The following is a 25690-nucleotide window of genomic DNA, read 5'->3' on the forward strand; positions in this document are numbered from 1 at the left end:
GAACAGGCCATTCAGCCTAACAAAGCTCACCAGTCCTATCTACTTAATTCTTCTAAAACAACATCGTCTACTTTTGAAAGTCCTGCTACTTGGTAGCTTATTCCGAGAGTCTATGCAGGTGAAGGTGTGAGTGTATACATACACACACCTTCATACAGTAAAAGAGAGAACACATTAGTAAGCAAAGAAGGCCAGTTAAATTACTGGTTTGTGAGGGCAATGGCTCTAGGAAAGAAATTATTTAGGATTACTTTTAGTTTTAATTGACCTAAAGGATTTACCAGAGAAAAGTTTTTGGAACAAGTGATGATGTGACTGAGACGAGTCCGCGGTGAGCCTTTTGACACGTTTAGTAACACAAGATACATACAAGTCTGCAACAGATTGAAGAGCACAGACAATTATTATTTCAGAAGACTCCATAACATGCTGCCATTTTTCCTTGGACCATTGCTGAACCAAACCGGACCACAATGTAGAATGTGATTGCGTGATTACACTTTCAATTATGGCTTTGCAAAATGGTACTAAGATTGGCTGGGAAATATTTACCGTATATACTAGCATTTAAGTTATTCATTTATAATGTCGGTCGTATAAGTTGAATGCGGAAAATTCACGCTATTGGTCCAAGAGATTATGATATGCTAACACCTACCTGTGAGAGTAACCATGGAGCACACTGCCTTTTTTTTCTATGTATTGTGCCTACTTGACCACACGATAATACCCAAACTATTCAGAAGTGACATTTGCATTGTTTTATGATTTTTGTATCTCACATCCTCATACATCTCTATCGTAAGAGCATTCCTTATCTATGATGGAGCGTTCAATCAGAGGAAAATATGAAGCTGGTTTTAAATTAAAAGTCATTGAAGTGGCGAAAGAAATTGGTAACTGCCCTGCTGCAACAACATTCGATGTATCTGAGAAACTGGTGCGAGTTTAGAGAAGGCAAGAAGTTGTTTTAAAAAAAATAATAATTGTCGCATTTCTGAATGGGCGTACAAGTCAGGGTCTGATTTTATGGTTGATTTCTTGGGTTTCAAGACCCAATTTATACACGAGTATATGGTAATTTCTTTAGTTGATGTAAAAAGTATAACTGCTACAGAGCCTTCTTAGCGATGGAAGTGGCCCCAGCTAACCCAAAATTTGAAGGTTTTCATCATATTGACTGAGGATCATGCATTTCTAGTGGGAGAGGTTATAACTGCTGTTTGTGAAACTCAGTTACCGTTTTCACTGTCTTGGTGGTATTAAACACTGGGGTTTTGGTTGCACAGCAAGACACAAGACAAGCCACCACTTCTTGCAAGTTGTTCCATTACCATTAGTAACAAATTCATAAATCTTGGTTTCATCAGCAAATCAAATGATCTTTACTGATAGATAAGGGGACCGACAGTCATTGGTGCACAGCGAATAAAAAAAACGTGATGAAAGTACACAGCCTGCGGTGGACTGGTGCCCAGCACGAGGTTTGTTTCCTGCCTTGCGCCTTATGTTGTCTGGTATTGGCTCCAGCAGACCCCCGGGACCCTGTAGTTAGGATATAGCGGGTTGGATAATGGATGGATGGAAAGTACACAGCCTTGAGGGCAACTGTGCTAATATAGAGTCAGTCTGAGAGATGGGAATCCATACGTTCATACTGTTTGCAGTTTGTCAGAAAGCTGTAAATTCATTTAAAGGGGGAGACATACAGTTCAGTGTGTAGAAATTTAGTTAACAGGGACAATGGCGTTAATTGCTGAACGGAAGTCTACAAACAGAATTCTGGAATAACAAATTAATTGAGTTAAGGACTGCATAAAGTGGTCTTGTTTCTAAAACACTGTTTGGTTGTATTTGTGAAATCTAGCAATTTTATAAGTATATGTTAGTTGTAATGCGATTTAAGCATAGCTGGACAGCTAAAAGAAAAACAGTTTTCTGACAAGTGAGCATGTTTCACTTATAAGAACAGCTGTGCTTCTTTGATTTTGAATTACTCTCCAAGGTTCTTTAGGAGAGTCTGTTAAATGCCAGCTAAGGATGTGGAATTTATGATGGGGGCATGAGTGACACAAAGCTGTCACTTCAAAACCTCGTTTAGAAAAGGGACATCTTTGAATGCCAGCTGCTGAACTTCGATACTCAGTCTGTGATGTCAGGAACAGGGATTTTGCTGTATATGCTCAGTATATCGGAGACAGGAAAACTTTAGATTTTATGAGTCCCTGGAAGGGGGAAAAGGATGAGCTTAGAAGAATGCCTACTCCATCCCCTACAGGAAGGAAGCATTAGGGATGAGGGCCAGGTTTTAGAGCCTCAATGATAAGAGGACAATAAAAAGTCAGATGCTGAGATGGCTAGAGAAACAAAGAGAGATGACTAGAAATCCGTCCAGACGATAATCTAGCAACAGACAGAACTGACCTGAAAGAAATGAGGACCTGACCAGAGACTTTGCATAACTATTAAGACTAAGTGCAGCCTAGAATCGACATACACATATTGAAGGTGTTGCTGATCTTCATCTACTTTCAGAACTGCAGGGTGATCCAGGTGGAACTGGTATGAAAAGTCACATCTCTATTTGCTTTTGTTTTACTAGTTATAATATTTAAAACATTAAAATTTATTAAGCTGCGGTGAGCTGGCATCCTGCCCGGGGTTTGTTTCCTGCCTTGCGCCCTGTTTTGGCTGGGATTGGCTCCAGCAGACCTCCATGACCCTGTAGTTAGGATATAGGGGGTTGGATAATGGATGGATGAAATTTAGAAAGCCTTCTTTCCTGCTTGTATGTTCTGTTCTGTGTTGTCAATGAGAAGCTAAGAGACTGAACACTTTTCTCATCTCGATCAATCAGATGTGAGGGAGAGAGAACACTCCCAATAGAGAAGCAACAGAACAATCACACCTGGGTGAAGTCGGAAGATAGCAAGCACATTATGGTATTGGGTGCAAGTGCATTGCGACTATGAACTGTTTATCCCTTGTGACACATGGCTGGGGCCCTTGCCTGGCTGTGACGCCTCTGCGCTGGAAGATCTGGGAGAGAGAGAGTATCCAGAGCATTACCTCTTTGACTACTGCAAGGCTCCATGGGAGCTGGAGTTTGATTCAGCCCTGTTGGGATCTGTGGGTGCCTCCAGGGGGTGCTGCAATTGCTGCTGAGCCCTTATGGACAGCTCTTCTGCCACACCCGGAAGTGCTGCTGGAAGTGGGTCAACAAGCACCTGGTGCGCTTCCAGGTGCCTTATAAAAGGAGCCAGCAGCCACTACTCCATGAGCCAGTGTCGGGAGGAGGTTAGACTAAGCTTGCCCGGAGGAATGGAGAAAAAGGAAGGAGAGAAAGAAGACAAGAGTTTTGTGTTGTGCTTGTGGGAAATGGAGGAAGGTGTTTCCCATGAGGAAAAAGAAAAATAAAAAAGTATGTGCTTGCACTTGTGCCTCATGCGTCTGTCAGTGTCGGTTTTGGGCGTCAGGAGCGCTCTCTGCAGGCCACACCCTAAAGGTTAGTAAGTGTATGAATGCAGCAATGGGAGAAGTAACAAAAGCATAACATACAAATGTATTATACAGGAAAAGAATCTGTGAAATTAATAAAAGTTGATTCATGTCTTAAGTGAAGGTGTCCCCAAAGCTTTTCCCAAAATGAAACATCAACAAATTCGCTTTCTCAAAGCAAACCACAAGGTAAAATGCAAACAGCATATTCAGCACATGGCACTCAAGCCCCAAATATAACTGTAAACACACATATTGTATGTATTATCTTTTCAATAATAATTAATACTTAAACATGTTAATACACAAAAAAATTCAGATAAAATAAGCAGCAAAGAATAGATTGATAGAAAAGGATATCTCTATGGTCAGCAACAAAATGGCAAAGACATCATGCAAAAGCTAAAATAAACATTTTCTTATCCAAATGTGTTTATTTGCTATGCCTTAAAGTCTTCTCAATTGCGTAGGTCAACTCACATTAATCCGTATTTTTCCACAGCAAGCATTGAAGAGGATGGCCAAAAAACAACACATGCAAGTCATTCATTTTACTGTTTTTATAACAAACTAAAGTATATACAGTACCATGCTAAACAATATGTACAGTAGGTCTAAGGTTTAAAGTTGAACATCTAGATTTAGATTAGTTTACTCCAGGAAAATTATGTTTTCCTTCACTATCTTCCTTGGCCGCATTGAATAAAATCCATTCATCCGTCTTTCATATGAGTCTGTGTTTTCTTTTAGGAGAACCCAAATCTATTCCTGCAGCATCAATACAAAACTATAAACCAGATGTGAATGGGACATCTCTCATTTATTGTGTATAAACACAGAAAAACAAATTAAGATTAAAAACAAGTTTATAAAATAAAACGTTTAAATAAAGGAATGTTTACAAGCTTGCATTATCATTTTATAAAATGTATTCATGTGTAGGGTTATGTGATTGCATAACGAGTATTAGATTACTGAGTTATTAAATCTTTAAAAAAATAAAGTGATAGATTGCTCCTATAACTGCTTATGGCTTATAACTCTGAAACCAGATTCCCATAAATTAAGAAGTTAAATGAGGAAATTACAAAGCATAACATAATCAGGCATGGTCAAATGCCCATAATATCATCCATTCATCTCCTAACATAGTTGCTCAATTACCTGTTGCAGTAGATGATGCCTATCCCAGTAACAACGGGCCTAAGGCAGGAAAAAGCTCTGGACTCATCACCAAACCATAATATCGATCATTTGTAATTAGAGTATGACAATGAATAAAACAGCATAATTGCCATCTCTGCTCTTTGACTTAAATGACACTTCTAGAGCAGATTATCTGAAATGCAATTGAAGTTAAGTTATTTAAGTTAATCAGTATTTCTGCTTAGCACGATACATCAGATATCCATCATCAAGCATTATTGCTCTTCAAGATTGAATATTACTTGAATCTTCTTCTTCTTCTTCTTCTTTCAGCTGCTCCTGTTAGGAGACGCCACAGCAGATCATCTTCTTCCATATCTTTCTGTTCTCTGCATCTTGTTCTGTTACACCCATCACCTGCATGTCCTCTCTCACCACATCCATAAACCTTTTCTTAGGCCTTCCTCTTTTCCTCTTCCCTTGCAGCTCTATCCTTAGCATCCTTCTCCCAATATACTTAGCATCTCTCCTATGCACATGTCCAAACCAACGCAATCCTGTCTCTCTGACTTTGTCTCCTAAATGTCCAACCGTAATTTACCCTCTAATGTACTCATTTCTAATCCTATCCGTCCTCATCACACCCAATGCAAATCTTAGCATCTTTAACTCTGCTACCTCCAGCTCTGTCTCCTGTTTTCTGGTCAGTGCCACCGTCTCCAACCCATATAACACAGCTGGTCTCACTACCGTCCTGTAGACCTTCCCTTTCACTCTTGCTGATACCCGTCTGTTACAAATTACCCCTGACACTCTTCTCCAGCCATTCCACCCTGCATGCACTCTCTTTTTCACCTCCCTTCCACAATCCCCATTACTCTGTACGGTTGATCAAATTAATTAATTAAATTAAATTAATTTAATTTAATTAATAATGTTGATTAAATGTTACTTGAATGCTTCAGAAAATCCATCTCTCAGGAAGCCAGTGGATTCCTTAAAATCTTTATTATCTGATCAGACTTTGTTGGGAAGGTGATTATTCCTTAATCATACAGTTGCCTTCATCATTCTCAGACTCGTGACAAAAAAATAAAGAAGAAATTGGGTGGGACTGAAAATTGCAAGTGGGAGAGAAGCTGATGACAGCATTACTGTGCATAGATTTCTATCCACAATATTAATATTTGATTTGCAGTTTTTGTAGTCAATAAAAAATTCATGACATGAAAAATAAACACCACCCAACTTTGAGTCAATCAACTGAAGTCAAACCAGCCACTAAGAGTGTCAAGAATTAAATATCACTTCTCCTTGGCTCAGAAGTCAGGCATTTAACATCACAGCTCACCCCTGTATTAATCAATCTTTATTTTATAAAGCACCTTAAACAGAGCACACCATTAAATGGAGCTTTATTAAGCAAACAAGAATAGAATTCAAAGTAGCAAGGTAACAAAATTCAAGCAATACCATAGAGCAGCTGTTATTGGTGCTGTATCACACATTTGAACCACAGGCCTAGGTTCAAATGCCACTTTAGAATTTGCACATTTTTCCCTTTCTACACGGGTTATTCTCTGTATATTCTGTTACCTCCTAATGATAGGTGGACTATATGGTTTGACCTTGTGAGAGTAACTGTGTACTGCGATGGTCCAGCATTACTCTTGAATAGGGTTCAGAGAAGTCAAGTTTTATTAAGGTGCAAAATAACCTAGCATTGGCACTGAGTATGCACACAGTAATTTGCCCATAATTTGCATTTGTAGTTCTTTGTTCTGACTTCAGTGTTTCTGATGTTCTTCTCTTCCATGACTTCTGAGAAACCGCATGAAACAAATTTTAAAATTACAAGGCTAGAAACGGGTCTTGGAAAGGGCATTCACAAAACTGAACAGATACAGCTAATTTATTTATCATCCATTTTCAAAAGTTAGCTCTGTCAAGGAAGGCAAACTAGACCTACCACGTTCAAACTTGCTGATTAATCAGACACAGTGGTAAGCTATTAAAATCCAGAAAATAATTTAACTTAGCCTTTAGGTTCACTTTTGATTCACATCTAATTTATTCACTTTAGTCTATAATGTGAAGGCTTGTTTGCTTCCTTTAGAAGACCCCATGCTTGTTTACTAAAAAGCACAAAGATGTAAATAATCTCCTGTAGTTTTTTTTTTTTTTAAGATATATTGCCAAATATGGTGCTGATCTTTGCATGGCAGTTGGGGACATAACTAAACAGCGGTATGGAAGCAGTGGTAGGAAATACGTCAGGAAAGCTGCTTTGAAATTTCTGTCAAATAAAATGAAGTGCCTGTGCTCCAGTAGTACACTAATAGATCATCTATGATAGACAATTTTAATAATAATAATAGTACAAGTGTGCTACTGACAGTTATGGAACTGAAGAGATAGATAGATAGATAGATAGATAGATAGATAGATAGATAGATAGATAGATAGATAGATAGATAGATAGATAGATAGATAGATAGATAGATAGATAGATAGATAGATAGATAGATAGGTAAAACGTGATGGTTGATTTCATAAGAACTGGAGAAGGTCATACCCCTATTTGCATTAATAGAATAGAAGTGGAAAGAATGAGTAGCTTATGTTCTTAGTGGTCCATATCACCAAGCATCTCCCTCAACACATCCTTTGTCATTAAAAATGCTCAGCACTCCCTTCAGTGTTTCAGGATGCTAAGCTCAATACATTTGTGAACCACGATACACCAAGGCTTCTACAGATACATAGTGCACAGCAAACATACTACTGTAGATCACAGCTGAACAAGGTAATTACTTTTTGGAAGGTGGTTACAATATTCCAGATGAGCCACAGGGTTACAAATCCATCCATAGGTAACATTTAAGACATTTCACCCTTCAAAGAAAAATGAAAATATCTGGAGAACCCCTGGACTTGCAAATCCTCAAACCAATAAGCTACTGATTCACATTAACTTATCAGCTTTACCTGATCTACTACTATAGACCCCCAGGGTACAAAACTCTTGCATGCCAAGTTGTCTTTGTCTTTATCTTTATTTGTCCACAGGTGGAAATTAGCTTTTTACAGAAGCTCTTTAAATCTACTCTCTATATATAAAATCCTAAGCCTATTTTGTGCAATGATTTTATGTGACGTTTTTATGTCACGCTCTAAATCGGGCTTATTTTAAAACCTACATATTTATGTTTGGTATCATTCTTTTCAGAATTTATCGCACTTTATTGTGATGTTGTTAGATTTTCAGATTCTTATTCTATTTTTTAATTATAAACTAAAAAATATCAAGAACTCACGTCCTGTGAGACGAGACTTTGTGCCAAGAGATTTAGCCATGCTAAGGCTGGAAATAAAAGACAAAGAGTAGGACAGCTGCTGCACAGGCTTTTAAATGTTCGAAGAAGCGCGCGAGATGCAGCAATCCAGCAGCTGATCGAGCAAATAGGAGATTAAAAAAAATGAATTTGTTTCCCATTGTATCACCATTTAAGAGAGGGTTTCGAAGGAGCAACCGCATCTCCTTGGGGTGTGTTCAGCCCCCCTCTTCACAACATGAGTGGCAGAGATGTGAAGTGGCTGGCATGTAGCGCAGGCCAGGGGGGTTGTCGAGCAAAGCGAGCAGGGGGCAAATAAATAAATACATAATTAAATATAGATAGATAGATAGATAGATAGATAGATAGATAGATAGATAGATAGATAGATAGATAGATAGATAGATAGATAGATAGATAGATAGATAGATAGATAGATAGATAGATAGACTTTGGTCTGAATACACACAAGAATGACTAAGAAACAAGAGAATTAAAAGCAAAGAAACCTTCTGACGTTGCTGTCACAGTCAGAGTGAGACATTATGCAGGCATACTGTTGTTGGTATAAAGGAGTCCCAGTCACGTTTCGTTGGCCAAAAGTCCTCAGTGTTAGTGTGTCAGGGAGAGACTGTGCAGCATTGTTCATAATGGCACTAACTTTTGTTTTAATTTTCTCCTTTGCTATAACCTCCAGGGGGTCCAGAGTGCATCCAATAACTGAGCTTGCCCTTTTAATTAGCTTGCTGATTTAGTGGGCCTCTCTCAAAGTGATGTTAACAGCCAAATACACCACAGCTTAGAAAACTGTACTGGCCATCACTGAGTTGTAGAAGATGTGAAGGATATCACTTCCCAAATTAAAGGAATGCAGTCTTCTAAGGAAAAAGAGCCTGCTCTGCCCTTTCTTATACACTTGTGCCCTATGACCAGTCCAACCTGTCATTAATATGGATCTCCAAGCACATGTAGGAGAGGACCAGCTCTACATCCACTTCTTGAAGAATGACTGCACATTGAGTCTCTGTGGTTCAGCGAAAGCTAATAGCCATTTCCTTGGTTTTGCTGATGTTAAGTTGCAAACAATTCTCTTTGCACCAAGAAGCAAAGTACTCCTATATTCTGTCTCATTCGCTTCATCAATACACTCCGTAAGTGCAGAATCATCTTGGAATTTCTGTAAGTGACATGACCTGTTGTTACATTTATAGTCTTATATCTAAAGAGTAAAGAGAAACAGAGACAGAACTGTTCCTTGAAGTGTTCCAGTCTTGCTCATATCCATATCAGAAACATGGTCTTGGAATGTCACAAACTTCAGTCTGCCTGACACTTAGTCCATTATTCAGGAACACCATGGGCTCATTCACCTGCATATATCTGAGTTTACCTCTTAACAAGGATAGCTTGATGGTATTCAACTACCTTACATTACTGTGCAGCACCCAATAGAGTGACTTTTCTCCCAGCATGCCCATGGGTTCAACTCCTGTTTTGTATTTCATATTGCACACAAACAGCTTTCATAGAGCACACTGCAGACATATCTTCTCTGATGATGCAGACAACTTTTACTATGTGTATTCACGACTGGTATGGTATGAAGTGCTAAGTTTTAAAAAATAAAGTATATCCACGGTGATTAAATAGAATTTGAAAAGCTTTCATTGACTGAACTATGTAACCTCAATCTAAATTTAATTTAGCCAAACCACTTTTATCCTGCACTGCTCCAAAATAAGACATCTGTAATAATCATGTCTGTTGAAAAATACTGTCAGCCGATTTATGAGAAGTCATTATAAGAACAGTGATAAGACAAGATTTATTAACTTTGAGGCAAATTAAAATGGTCTGGCAGCGGGTAACTGTAGCTTTGACTTCCCATTTCAGTCATTTTTAGGTTGGGGTAATGTTATGATTTCTGATAACAATTTAACTCTTACATCCTGCATTTTGAAATAGCACGTACTCAGTGTGGAAATTTCTCATGACCACATCTGAACCCAGTACACAGAGATTCAGCCATCACCTGCAAACAACTAGTGCTCTTGAGGAGAAATCGGTTTATTCACATGAGTAAGACATCCTTGTTGAGAAGTCCTGCCATTGCTTCATATTGCTCATTTTAAAAATAAAGTCAGCATTTCTGGAAGTACTTGTTCCTTTTTAGAACAACAAAAACAGCACAACAGCAGTGACTCAGTAAAGGCCAAGCCACGATGGACGTGCAAAAATTAACAGATATATTTCAAAACAAAACCACACGGGTCCTGTTTATGATACGATAGCGTACCCACTATGCTGCTGCTCCATCACGTGCTTGAAGATGGAGGAGCTTTACTGTTGTCCATGGGAATTATTTTAAAACGGTACACTGACAAATCCAGAAATCCCTAGAACAAAACTTAAAATTGCCTGTCTAAGAAAAAGGTGGATGAGAACGGAGAGATGTTGATACCACAGGAGGAAAAAGATTGTAATAGCTGGACTGCCACTTAGTGTTTTTCCTCATTAGGGATGACTAAGGAGTCAGTAGTTCCAGAAAGATTTGGATTTTTGAGACTATTACAATATTGATATGTGGGCAACAAAGTGACTCCATCCCCCATGCACAAGGTGGCAGTGGTCCTCGTGTAAGAATCCAGTCAGGACACCTGCAGGGGTGCTAAGGAAACGGAGCCCAGTAGTGCAGCCCTGCAAGGGTCCCTTGGGATCGGTACAGGATGCTGTCGGGGGAGGACCACCCTACTTTGTCTATAGCCCGGAAGTGCTTCAGAGAGCTGACAGAATGGCAAAGGAAAGCATTCTTGGGTCCAGAATAAAAGGAAGCCCACTGCTGTGTGTGGCAGAGAAGGTGGAAGAATTATTGGCTTATTGTGCTTTATTGTATTATTGCAGCTTATTAATAGAGAGGTGATTGTGGAAAGTGCTTTGTTAAAATAAAAATCCTTTATTTTATTCATATAGTGTGTTCGGTACTACTGTGTCTGTGGTTTCGGGCTCACTGGCACCCCCTTCTGGTCACATAGTGCTGCAATATTATTGGACGGGACCTAACAAGGAAAAGGACACGCCATCAAAGAATCAACTACAGTAATCCCTCCTCGATAGATGAAAATCCGTGAAATAGAAACCATATGTTTGTATGGTTATTTTTATATATTTTAAGCCCTTATAAACTGTCCCACACTGTTAACATTATTAGAGCCCTCTAGACATGAAATAACACCCTTTAGTCAAAAGTTTAAACTGTGCTCCATGACAAGACAGAGATGACAGTTCTTTCTCACAATTAAAAGAATGCAAACATATTTTCCTCTTCAAAGAATCCGTGTCAGGAGCGGAGAATGTCAGAGAGAGAGAGAGCGCGAGAGAAAAGCAAACAATCAAAAAATCAATACGCGCTTTTGGGCTTTTAAGTATGCCGAAGCACCGCGATAAAGCAGCATTTTTTAGAGGAGAAGAGTCCGTATCCTCTAGGCAAACAGCCTCTGTGCAAACAGCCCCTCTGCTCACACCCCCTCCATCAGGCACAGAGAATGTCAGAGAGCCTGAGAGAGACAGAGAAAAGCAAACAATCAAGCACCGCTCGAGAAGCACATCATATATCATTGAGGAGTTTCAGTTAATACGTAATACATACTCTGATTGGGTAGCTTCTAAGCCATCCGCCAATAGCGTTCCTTGTATGAAATCAACTGGGCAAACAAACTGAGGAAGCATGTACCATAAATTAAAAGACCCATTGTCCGCAGAAATCCGCAAAGAAATCTAAATATATATTTAGATATGCTTACATTTAAAATCCGTGATGGAGTGAAGCCGCAAAAGTCGAAGCGCAATATAGCGAGGGATCACTGTACTTTATAGGCCATTGCCTTATGTTTAACAAAACAAATTAAGTATCTACATTCTGAGCAAGATTTTAGGGAGGATGTTTATTACTGTAAATTGGGACCAGGCACTTCCAATAAAGGATGAAATATAATAAACTAATTACAATAAAATAAAGGCATGTTAAGACAAAAGTGACTTACTAGCTGCTTGCACACAAGCTACTGCCCTCTCTTGACCAACACTACCTTTCCAGCTTAAAATGGCTGTGAAATTCTAAAGTAGGTTGGCATGGAGCTGCAGTGGCTGAAGTTCCATTTCTGGCTCAGTTACTGCCTGTGTAGATTTTACACTTCTCTCATTGTCTGGGTATTCCTAAAGCTATGCATGTCACCAGTACAAATGAGTGTGGGTCAATGCCAAGTGATAGACTGACATTCCATCCAGGACTGGCTCCCTGCATGTCTTTAATCAAACTACTAAGTTTAGGAAAGTAAGTTTCTATTTGAAATGTTTACACACTGATGGATGTTTAGAAGAAATACATAAAATCATTCATTGAATGGAATATGGAATCAGGCAGCAAAAATTAAACTTACCTTTAGAAGGTAGAAGAACAATCAAAAGTACAGCCAGATGCACAGTTATTGACATTTTATACAGTTAACCTGCAAAAAAATGAAAAAATGTTTCAAAACATATGTTAGGTTTATGCTGATTATTAATTTTAAAGTTAAGATGTGACTTATTGGTGATTTGTAAATTCAATTGAGCAATATGCTTTAAATGTACTGTAAGTGAAAATAAATTTGCAACTAATAAGGAAATACATTATCTAAACTTTTAAAGCAAATGATACAATGAGCCATTTACAATATCTTTTTTTTTTTTTTGTTTTCTTGCTTAAACAAGTCTTTTATGGACAGTAATACAATTATGTTTTCAGAGCAACATTATTTTTACATTTGCTGTCAAATTAGTGAAATAAAAAATATAATGCATCCAGATCAAGCAGAGCTGACAATTAAGCAACCACCATAATACATAATATCTCATTAGCACTGATGGTTTCTTTCTGAGTATTTGTGGAAATGTAGAAATTTCACATTTTTCATGTGTAAACAGCAAATTTGAGATGTGACTCAGATTTCGAAATCTATGAAATGCAGGTGAGGTGGTGGGTCCACAAATGTCACTGCAGTGATGATGTATGTGACATCATAGTCAGTGCATATTTAGTCCAACTTTTCATTAATTAACAGGAAAATCACACATATATGGAGTCTTGCAAAAAGAGAAGGTAAATTGAAACTGAATCTTTAAATAAAACACATCACCTTTACAATCATAGGTGGAGGATGCATTGAGAAGACAAATTCAGGAGTGGACATAACATTTTCTTCTGAATAAAGCAAAAGATCTCCTTTTAAGCCATTTCTAAACCTTCTGAAGTGCATTTCCCATATCTCTGCCTTAAAAGTAAAAGTCAATTAGGTCCATAAACAGGTAACATCACACTAGTGTGCTCCTCAGTCCCTTATTTTATCTAATGTATGAGACAGTGCCAAGCTGATAAAAGGATGCTAGAGGCAAGGGCAACGCTGAGAGAGCAATGGGCAGATATTTTCTAGGCCTCCAGAATACAAAGAGCCAAACAGGCAAAAGGGCAAGTCCTACATTTGCTAATAAGACGGGGAAAGAGGGGGTAGCGGAGTACAGCCGACCTTGTAAGGCAGGGCAAGAACACTTACTCAAGAAAAAAATATAATTCAATTAAGATGTTGGTGGACACATAATTCTCTCTCAGACTGCAAGAAGGAAGGTGACCGTACAGGTGCAAGAGATGTCTGACTGACTGTTGACAGAAAGAAAAAGAACGAATGAGCATGGAAGAGGCTGGAACATACATACAGTATTTCCAATGAGTTTCTTTTTGGGTTCTGCTTTCTCAATTCACCAATCTGTTTTGTAAACCTGTTTTTTAAATAGTTTTTCACAAATATATTTCTGAATCAGAATTCTGTATATGAGTAGACAGCAAGGTAATAATGCTTCCTAAGGACACCACTTTGTTTGTATATCTTCACAGGTGGCCCACTTTGCTCCCACTTCCCACAAAATGTGCACTATAGGTTAACTTGTGAGTGTATGTGTGTACTCAAGTATGTCCTGTGACAAATGGGGGCTCCAACCAGGGCTGCCTCACACAGGCTGCTCTTGCTCCCTTCAGCCGTGTAATGGGTTCAAAAAATATAGTTATTGTAAAATGTAATAATAATTACATGTGCTTCTATACAATGTAGCTGACACTGACTAACTGTTTCTTATGTTATGTTCCTTTAGGTTAAATAATTAACAATCTTTGGTAAAATCTGTTAAATCACTATTCAGAAGCAGTTTGTTGATATAGCTCATTTTACAAAAGTAGGCTTGCGCTTTATCTTCTCCATAAAATTAGTCACAAAGCTCAAGACTTGTTGACTAAACTCCACACTGTTAACATATAGACCTTATCTCACTGACTGGTAGACCATATACACCGCTGGGTTCAGAAAAGTTTCTTTTCAGCCTTTGTCGATTTTCGCAAAGCGTTCGACTCAGTTGATCGAGCTGCCCTGTGGGACATCCTGAGGGTTGCGGTATCCCCTCAAAGTTGCTGGATATCATGGCCGGCCTGTATACTGGTACTGTGAGTGCTGTGCAGAGTGGAGTCAGACCTCTGCGTTTTTCCCAGTTGATTGTGTGGTTGGTCAGGACTGTGTTCTTGCTCCTACTCTGTTCAATGCTTGTATGGACTGGGTGTTGGGCAAGGTTGTGGGGTCCAGCGGCTGTGGGGCATCTGTTGGTGAAGAAAGATTCACTGATCTTGACTTTGCTGACGATGCTGTGATCTTCGCGGAGTCAATGGAGGCTCTGATCGGGGCGCTTGAGAGACTGAATGAGGAGTCTGAGTGTCTGGGCTTGTGAGTGTCCTGGATAAAAACCAAGATCCAGGCCTTTAATGACCTCTTGGGCACAGCCATCAGCAGTGTGTCTGACTGTGAAGAGAGTGTCGACCTTGTCGAGAGGTTTACTTTCCTTGGCAGTTATATTCATGCCTCTGGTGACTCTTCCTATAAAGTCAGTAGACGGATTGGGAGAGCATGGGGGGTCATGAGGTCACTGGAGAGGGGTGTGTGGCGCTCCTGATATCTATGCAAAAGGACAAAAGTCCAAATCTTTAGAGACCTGGTGCTTCCTGTCTTGCTATATGGTTGTGAGACATGGACTCTATCCAATGACCTGAGACGAAGACTGGACTCCTTTGGTACTGTGTCTCTCCGGAAAATCCTTGGGTACCATTGGATGGACTTTGTGTCGAATGAGCGGTTGATCATGGAGTCCCGAATGAGGCACATTACCTGCATTTCCCCAAGGGTGATCTGGCTCGTAAGATCCACATTGTTGGGGACCCGAGTGGCTGGACCAGGCCAAGGTGTTGTCCACGTAACACCTGGCTGCGGCAGATAGAGGGTCATTTCTGGAAGGTGGGAATGGACTGCGTGTCTGCCTGGGGGGTTGCAAACCAGGATCCAGAGTTGTTTTTTGTCGTGTAGTGGGTGCGGCAACGCACTGTACCAGTGCATGCTCCCCAACTTGACTTGACTTGTTCAGAAAACAGTCATCAAATTGCTCCCAGCTTTGCTCCAAATTATTTTTCAAAGCATGACAAAAAAGTCTTTTGATGACATAACAATGACAAAACCTCCTACAGGTAGGAGGTTGACTTTGTTGCTGAATAGTGCCAAAGCAACTATCTGCTCCTCATTCTCATCAAACATAAGGAGCAGATAGATAGATAGATAGATAGATAGATAGATAGATAGATAGATAGATAGATAGATAGATAGATAGATAGATAGATAGATAGATAGATAGATAGATAGATATGAAGGTCATACTCCTATTTGCATTAATTAATAGAATAGAAGTGGAAAGAGTGAGTAGCTTATGTTCTTCAGTGTTTCAGGATGCTAAGCTCAATACGTTTGTGAGCCCAGACACACCAAGGTTTCTACAGATAGCATAGTGCACAGCAAACATACTAGATCACAGCTAAACAAGGTAATTACTTTTTGGAAGGTGGTTACAATGTTCCAGATAAGCCACAGGGTTACAAATCGATCCATAGGTAACATTTAAGACAAACCCTAGCAACAGACTTTGTGTTCCTTTTACCCTATCAAAAAAAATGAAAATATCTGGAAAACCCCTAGACTTGCAAATCCTCAAACCATTAAGCTACTGACTCACATTAACTTATCAGCTTTACCTGATCTACTACTAGGGGGTACCAAACTCTTGCATGCCATGTTGTCTGCATTAGTCACTCAGTATGTTACATGAATTTAATAACTTTCTCCTAGGTTCTTTGCTGTTAGACCTTTTCCAAGCTATGTTATATGTATCAATAGCTGTTACTTGCATTGCTTCATACATATATCATCTTTAATATCCTGATATTTATTATTATAAACGTATTGCCAGAAGCACCAAAACTATCCCACTTACCCCCACAAACTCTCTAGTAGCCTTTATCCACACACTGGCCACACTTTCTCACCATCTCTTGAGCCTTTACACAAATTCGCCCCCCAACAATAAGCACAGGCTGCTCACAGGGTTCAACATTTAAACTCAACCCTAAAGTAACTTCAGTGATCAGGAAAGTACTGTGGGTCATCACTGTTGGGCTCCCTCTAGTGGTCCCAAATGTTCCTGCATCCCTCAGCCACAGTGCCCATTTAAAGAACACCCATTCTGTCGGTCCTCTAAAATGTGGCTTAAGTTTCCATCTGTAATACATGGCAACTCTCTGATGCCAGCTGGCAATTTTGGGGAATTCTCCCTATCTTCTGATAGTCATCTATAACTTATCTTTTTTACATCAGTGCCCACTGAGTGTACTGCTTGTACATTTTTAGAAGACAGTGAATGAAATCATTAGATGGCACAGACAGATCAGAATTCAAGGAGGGGTTATGACAAAGAAAGACTAAATTTAAATAAACAAAGTTTAGAACAGGTAGTCAGATTTGTGGTCAAAAGAACAGAAAGATTAAACTTAATCCAAAAAGGAACATGTAACCAGAGCCAAAAAAACAAAAGTCCAAAGGCAGTAATAGTAGTTATAACCAGTAAATTGTAATATAACAAAAAGACATTAAATGTTATACATTCATGACTCCAATTCTTGGACATTCAGGAAGTGTGAAATGCTGACTTTTATGCCATCATGGTAATGATGTGACACGTCACACACTTCTGGTCATCAAACCTACGAACAGCATAACAATCGTCAACAAAACTATCCCAGAATGGCAGTGCCCATGAGAAAAACAAAATAGCGCCAGGGATGAATGTTAGTGATAGTTAAAACTTTTAAAAACATCTGTGAAACAAAAATTATTTCCAACACATTCATTAACCTTCAAAACCCCAGGAAATATATGTAAATATTTTTGAATAGCCAATGACCAGTTGAGAAAATAAATAACAGATAAATAAAAATCATAAAACCAGATCATGACACCCATTACAAGTTTACCCATTACACACATACTGCCACCTGGCACCCAATTACCAGAATGCCATTTGCAGACCCTTTCCAGTGACAGTATGGGTTCCTCTCTTGAAGACTGAATCCTGAAAGACTTGTTTTCTGGCATGTCTCTGGACTATGGCCACTCTTCCCCTAGCAACTACCAGCCTCTTAGGCAGCCTGTCATACATTTATAAGAAAAATAAATTGATCTAAAATGACCTGAACTGTAGGGCAGTACACTTACACAGAGAAATACTGCTGCTTCACAGGTTTAGAGCCCTGGGGTCAAATCTAACGTGTTTGCATATTCAGCATGACTTTTCATCCAGGTACCAATTTTCTTCCTTCATCATAAAGATCTGCACATTTCTGAACCTGGCCCATACGTATCTGAGTGTACCCACCTTTTGACCGTTGCCCCATTCAGAGCTACCTCAATAAGTGGGTTGAAAATGGAATGATGGATCTCAAAGACATCCAAGACTGCATTGCATTGGTGACTCTACATGTGCCCTGTAATAGACTGATGCCCTCACTGAGGATTGGTTACAACACTGGCAGCCCCTCTAGCCTGAAATTAAATAGGTCCATTAATTTACAAAAACTGAATTAGTAATATTACAGTTGTTTTAGGGAATACAAATTTTATTTTATAAGAATCTGAAATAATCTCAAGCGAGTTAACATTAAAAGGTATAAAAGGACCTAGTTTCTTTCATTGGATGCTCAAATTAGCCACCGGTTCTTGCTCTACAGCTACATAATAGAACAAGTAAAATGTATTATTAGAGGAAAGCACTGCGACAATTACTTCACTGCTGAAATGAATCTGGTATCCTGGTTTATAAATATGTTTCCTGCTGTGGGAAATAATTAATGGCACATACCCAAAAATGACAGTGGATATCTACTAGTGTTTTTACATATGACAAAGACACAACTCATGCTATTGCTTCTTCTGACATGAAAAGAAGTAAGAATGAAAACAAATAAACAATGCTGCAGAACAAACAGAGTACACATTTCAATGAGTACACACACCTTGGTGACCACCCTTCCAAGAATCTGACTGCTCTTCCTTGTGTCAATGGGAGTGGCCATTTTCCTCTCTTTGTCAATGCCGGAAACCTGTCTTGGTGGAAGTAGATCCTTTCTGAGAGTTTCATTTGCTTTTTGAAGCTTTCAACTCAATTTGCACATTAAAGCCAGAATGTTATACAGCAAATCAATGGAATCATAAAACAGACAGAGGTTCAGTACATCACAATTCAAAACTCCTGTCAGACATAGCGTCTGCATACAGAGCAGATCAATGCCAAACTGTTCCATTTAGTTCTAATGAGGGTGGCCTGATGCTATCTCGGACTGCAAAGAGGTAGTTAGCTTTTAGAGGGTGCACAAGTTAGTATTCTAACTAGTAATACAGAGCACTAAAATGCAACCAGTGGACTAATAAGTCAGCCAAACCTTGGGCCAGAAAGATACACCAAACAGCATGTTTGGCTAACTTTTCATGCGGTCTGTTCATGCCATTTAAAAAAATGAAAGAAGAACTGATGTCTCTTGTACTTTTAGCAAAGTTTCTTTGCAGCCTTTGTTGATTTTTGCAAAGCGTTCGACTCAGTTGATCGAGCTGCCCTGTGGGACATCTTGAGGGTTTGCGGGATCCCCTCGAGGTTGCTGGATATCATGGCTGGCCTGTACACTGGTACTGTGAGTGCTGTGCTTTTCCCAGTCAATTCTGGGGTTCGTCAGGGGTGTGTTCTTGCTCCTGCTCAGTTCAATGCTTGTATGGACTGGGTGTTGGGCAAGGTTGTGGGGTCCAGCAACTGTGGGGCATCTGTTGGTGAAGAAAGATTCACGGATCTTGACTTTGCTGACGATGCTGTGATCTTCGTGGAGTCAATGGAGGCTCTGATCGGGACTCTCGAGAGACTGAGTGAGGAGTCTGAGTGTCTGGGCTTGTGAGTGTCCTGGATAAAAAACAAGATCCAAGCCTTTAATGACCTCTTGGGCACAGCCATCAGCAGTGTGTCTGCCTGTGAAGAGAGTGCTGACCTTGTTGAGAGGTTTACTTACCTTAACAGTGACATTCATGTCTCTGGTGACTCTTCCTATGAAATCAGTAGAAGGATTGGGAGAGCATGGGGGGTCATGAGGTCACTGGAAAGGGTTGTGTGGTGCTCCCGATATCTATGAAAAAGGACAAAGTTCCAAGTCTTTAGAGTCCCAGTGCTTTCTGTCTTGCTATATGGTTGTGAGACATGGACACTATCCAGTGATCTGAGACGAAGACTGGACTCCTTTGGTACTGTGTCTTTCTGGAAAATCCTTGAGTACCGTTGGTTTGACTTTATGTCGATTGAGCGGTTGCTCATGGAGTCCCAAATACTGCACATTACCTGCATTGTAAGGGAGCGTCAGCTACGGCACTACGGCCATGTGGCACGTTTCCCCGAGGGTGATCCAGCTCGTAGTATCCTCATTGTTGGGGACGCAAGTGGCTGGACCAGGCCAAGGGGTCACCCACGTAACACCCAGCTGCAGCAGATAAAGGGTCATTTCTGGAAGGTGGGACTGGACCACATGTCTGCCTGGGGGGTTGCAAACCAGGATCCTGAGCTGTTTTGTCATGTGGTCCCCAACTTGACTTGACTTGTGAGCTATTCCTTGCCTAGTGAGTCAATAACAACAGGAAATTATTCAGACCCAGAGGCCAGAATTCCTTTTTTTGTTCCGATGACTCTATTACCTGTTGTAAGGTGCCACAGGAACACAGCTAGAAGTAGAGTTGCGTGCGGAACTCCTAATTAAATTGTGCGCCCACTCTCTCCTGTAGACACCGCAGGTATTTCTGACAGCTCCCTCCCATTCCCAGTGTTCAATATGTTAGATCCATAAAATCTGCTATATTTCACAGCTATGTTAGTGAAGTGTTGGCTAAGCTGCACAGAGACTTTACCAGCCAAAAAATTTCTCAATAGTCAAGATCAAGGCATTTCGATATTGTTTCTTCCTTAATGCTACCAGGGTGCACATTTTTCTCCTTGCTCTTGCTCATCTTCTCCAAAACACATTTTGGCTTGGCAAGACAGTGTTCAACAAACATGTCTCAGCAAGCTATAGATGCCTGTTTTGTGTCCATTATACCTCGTAAATTTGCCTCATTTCTCAAAGCTCACATTAGTTTGTCTTCTTTTAATCGAGCCAGAAGCCACTGAAGTATTTTATTGTGCTATAATGCCCTTAGCACATCAGCCAGCTCCATTTTCTCACTGTATGTGAGTATCTAGAGCTTAGAAATTACATCATCAAAACAGCAGCCTTACCAATGAAATTTTAGCACATAAAACATTTTTAAAATATATAATAGTTTTTATTCACATTCAACAATAGGAAGTTTATCTTTCCACATTTGTCCCTTGAGCTCAGTTCTGACTGCCTGTTCACAGCTGCTGCAGGGTGAAAACAAATGGTTCAGCAACTGCAAATTTTATGCTGTACCCACAATTCCCAATCCCCATACAAGTTAGTAGTGTCCCTGGACTTATGCCTGGGGTACTGTTATGCTTTTTAGAAGTTTGGTTAACTTTTGTTTTGTTGCTCTCTGTTGGTTTTAGACTTTAGATTTTTTTACTGTTCACACATTGTCATTTTGATTCTCACAAGAATTGCCATTGCTAACAGTGAGAGCCCATTATTAGGTCCGCATTGACCTAAAATTGGAGCATATGACATCATCTCTGAGGCAGTATATGAGATCCAAGATTTGTAAATGTAATAAAACTTTGTGGCATTAGTTAGTGATTTCCTAATACTTTTGAGGCAGAATCGTGCATGAATTTTTGACTAAAATGTCAGATGTCATATTGGGTTTGATTTGACTGATTTGGTTTATTTTCGATACTTTGGGCTTTGCCATTTTCATTTCTCTTCATTTCCTTTTGTTCCTGACATTTTCGACCTTGGTAGACCATGTATCTTATGTAAGCTAGTGTTATGTTTAACTCAGGGTTCTTCCTCTGGCTTTCCATTTATGTCTTTTCTGTTCATGTTTTATCCTTTTAATATCATCATGTTTGTTTTTATATAGTTATATATATATATATACAGTATATATATATATATATATATACACAGTATATATATATATATATATATATATATATATATATATATATATATATATATATACAGTAATCCCTCCTCGATCGCAGGGGTTGCGTTCCAGACCCCCCCGCGATAGGTGAAAGTCCGCGAAGTAGAAACCATATGTTTGTATGGTTATTTTTAAATATTTTAAGCCCTTATAAACTCTCCCACCCTGTTAACATTATTAGAGCCCTCTAGACATGAAATAACACCCTTTAGGCAAACGTTTAAACTGTGCTCCATGACAAGACAGAGATGACAGTTCTTTCTCACAATTAAAAGAAAGCAAACATATCTTATCTTCAAAGGAGCGTCATAAAGGAGCCGTCAGGAGCAGAGAATGTCAGAGAGAGCGCAAAGAAAAGCAAACAATCAAAAATCAATATGTGCTTTTAAGTATACAGAAGCACCGGGATAAAGCGCATTTTGTAGAGAAGCGTCCGTGTCCTCTGTGCAAACAGCCCTCTGCTCACACCCTCCGTCAGGTAGAGAGAGAGAAAGATAGAGAGAAGCAAACAAGCACCGCGCGGGAAACATATCTTATAGCATTGAGGATTTTTAGTTAATATGTAATACATGCTCTGATTGGGTAGCTTCTAAGCCAACCGTCAATAGCATCCCTTGTATGAAATCAACTGGGCAATCAAACTGAGGAAGCATGTAACCTAAATTAAAAGACCCATTGTCCGCAGAAAGCGGTGAACCAGCGAAAAATCCGTGATATATATTTAGATGTGCTTACATTTAAAATCCGATAGAGTGAAGCGAAAGTCGGCCTTGATATAGCGAGGATTACTGCATATATATATATATATATATATATATATATATATATATATATATATATATTTGTGTGATTATGTCAGTTTTGATTATTGGCTAGTTTCTGTGTATGAGAGTATATTCTGCCTAGTGCCTTGCATTTGTGTGTGGTTCCTCAAGAGGATACCCTGCATGAAGGCCCTCCAACCTGTAGGGAAAACCCTGGGGGTTGGTGGCAGAACTGGCACTCCAGCCACCATAAAAAGCCTCACACTGTTCCATTCCATCAGAATTAGCGTGGTGCTGCGGTGTCACCCATTGCATGGCTGTACTAGGGTCCTAATCTGGGATCCTGAGTTGGTTTGATATGTGGTGGGTGCGGCAATACATTGTATCAGTGCATTCTCCTAACCTCCTCAAGAGGCAAGTCCACCTGTCTATCACCATTGAGGGGCTCTTCCCAGTCCAATAAACACTGAAAGGAAATTCAGTCCCACAAACTAACAATAGTTGTGCAAATACTGACTGGGCTATTCACAGGATATACCTAGCCGGTCGGGGGTTTGAGAAGGGGTTTAGGAGGGGATATAGTTCTATGATTCATGTCCGACCGACCTCCAGATGGCTTTCCAGGAAAACCACGAGCCCAGTTCAGTTATTTTTGTGTCTCACCTCTCATTGGGACTTGGTTACTGTGGAATGATTTAAAGGCAACTTCTTTTTTGATCTATTGAGTATTTTTGCTGTAAAGATTGTTTATTTGCCCTTTTGTGATCAAGACAGAGGTTTAGGGTGACCCTCCTCTTTTTGGGACTTTTGCTTTATTTTTCTGTGATATGTTTATAATATTTTATGCCAGATTCCCATTTTTGGACCTACCCCAGCTGAAGCCAGAAGCTAGTATTTGGGGCCTGGGTAGACTAGGGAGCCCCACGTGGGCATATCAGTGAAGATCCTGATGTACTCCTTTGCTGAATTTTGGAGGTCTCACATTTTTTGGCTCAATCATAATGCATAGATTCTACCTACAGTCCACAGAGATGCTGCTAGGTCAACCAGAAACTGAGCTTGGTGTGGCTAGTTGATGACCATGTGCATGAATTCTAATTGTGAATGGATGGATGGAGTACCAGTTCTAAATATTTACTATAAGATTACGTTTGCAATATTCAATACAATAAATTAAACCATTCAGGGGCAACAGACAACTCGGTGAAAAGACAACTCGGCGACAGACAACTCGGCAAAAAAACAACTCAGCGAGTTTTCTTTCGCCGAGTTGACTGTTGCCCATTTGCTACCGAACCAAATTAAGCAGGAATTAAATAATTTATATGACTGCCTTTTACACAGCATACACATAGCTCAAATGCAACAAAAGAATGTTGTCAAAAAGCCAACATAAAACAAATGAATGCCAAAAACATTGATCACTGTTCTTATTGAAACAAGCAAAAGTAAACGACCACACGTGCAAACCAGTCCCCTTTCATTAAGCCACACATTTTCAGGAACTGCCCTTTTTGAGGTCCGTGAGCCTATCCCTGTAATATTTAATACTGAAATAAATGCCCAACCAATGCAGGCCAAACTCATGCTCTTACCAACTCTCATATTGGTCCACATAAGCCCAAAGTACACGTTCTTGGGAGAAGGTAAGACTAAATAAAACCTATCGACATAAAGTGTAAGCTCCAAATAACAGCAGCCTGTCCATAAATTAGACTGATGTCTTTTGGTAGGCAGCACAGAAATTTTAATTACCATTCTACTAAATCTCCGTACAGAAAAGGAAAATCCATAAAAGTGCAACATTTATATTGTATCAGAGTGCAAGTTTATTCCCACAGAACATCATATTAAGAGAAACAAATGCTAACTATCAGCAGATTCCAGCTAGGTTATGAAAGCTGAACATCTCAAAATAGACTGGCTTGCCTAAAAGGAGAGACAAATCACTGTGAGCTGGGAAAGGTTATGGCAGACTTGAACTTCCTGTTATTCTGCTGGCCTGATGCCCCAAAAGTCTCCAATAACGCATTGTTATTTCAGATAAATCATGAGTCACAACAAACAGCCATGCTGCTAGAGGCTACCAGGTTGCTAACATTTCAACATACGAATGCCTACCACAGATCTGTCACTAGGCCAACTTTGATTTATTAAATACTAGTTTAGGAAAAAATCAAAACTCCACCCAAAAATATGATGCTAAGAGGAACGTAGAAAGGGAATAAACTGTCTAGGTGTTGTGTGTATTTTAAGACTGAAGATGCACAGCCATTTACTAATAAACATCTTGACTCATACATTTCAATTCCATTTTGTGCTCAATTATTTTTCAAGGTGCCTTTCTAAATATCCAAGGACGCTGTACAAACAATAAAGTTATAAAACCAACAATAAGCAAACATGCATGTCAACATACACATATACATATATTTATGGAACTGAAAAATAAACAAAGTAAATAAGAATACCGCCTAAGATCATATGGTATAAGCTAATCTAAATAAGTGTGTCTTAAGAAAGGATTTGAAAACGGGTTGGGAATCTATGTCCTGAATGTTTTGTGGTAGTGAGTTCCAGAGTTCCAAAGACGAGGAGTACTACAGCTAAATGCCCTCAAACCCATGGTGATCAGGTGTGCTTTGTGGGTTGATGAAGAGACGTGGGGCCTCATGCATAACGGTGTGTGTAGAATTCACACTAAAACCTGGCGTACGAACAAAAGTGGAAAAGTTGAGTACACACAAAAAATTCAGATGCACAAAAGTATGCACAAGTCAACTTCCACACACTTCCGCTCCATAAATTCCAGTCAGCATGAAATGTAATGCACGTGTACATGCTTGCCGCTGCACCCCACTCCTCCCATAATTTTGCATATTTTAATATGCAAATCAATATAACTACACATTATACTGTATATGCAGCAGTCTACATACTTGCACAACACAACTTACATTCTGTACACTACACAGCAGCACATTAATAGAGTGGAAATGCTTTCTATTTACATAAGCTAATTAATTCTTTGAAGGCTCCATTATAGTGTAGCATCGGTGCCAAGCACCAGAACGGATCAATTCTCTTCTCTTTATCCTAAAAAGGACTGCCTGCGTTTTACCGCACTAGTTGGAAAAAGCACCTGCAACTTTGCGGAGCTGCTGTTTATATAGACACTTCTGCTATATATAATGTAATGTCAGCTCATTCTTTTGGTGATTCATCCCTGGCTGATGTAATTTCTCCAGCGCCATTCCAATAGCAATGTTCTGCAGCTAACCCCACTGATTACATTTGTAAAACCGGACCTTGCTTTGTACTGCTCTTTGATATTTCCCCGTTCAGTCACAGTGTAAGGAAATCTTAT

The 25690-nt window shown here is 39.5% G+C and overlaps 1 protein-coding gene across 1 annotated transcript in view; it reads right to left on the bottom strand.

The window, feature by feature from the left end:
• LOC120532610 (interleukin-6 receptor subunit beta-like) overlaps positions 1-25690 on the bottom strand; it is a 149753-nt gene that overhangs the window by 68566 nt on the left and 55497 nt on the right. Inside the window, exon 2 of the mRNA XM_039758762.1 lies at positions 12416-12484. Within this exon, the coding sequence (XP_039614696.1) occupies positions 12416-12470 (55 nt within the window). The 5' untranslated portion in view covers positions 12471-12484. The remainder of the gene's footprint in view (positions 1-12415; positions 12485-25690) is intronic.

This window comes from Polypterus senegalus, chromosome 7 (assembly GCF_016835505.1).
Source record: "Polypterus senegalus isolate Bchr_013 chromosome 7, ASM1683550v1, whole genome shotgun sequence".
NCBI classification, from domain to species: Eukaryota; Metazoa; Chordata; class Cladistia; order Polypteriformes; family Polypteridae; genus Polypterus; species Polypterus senegalus.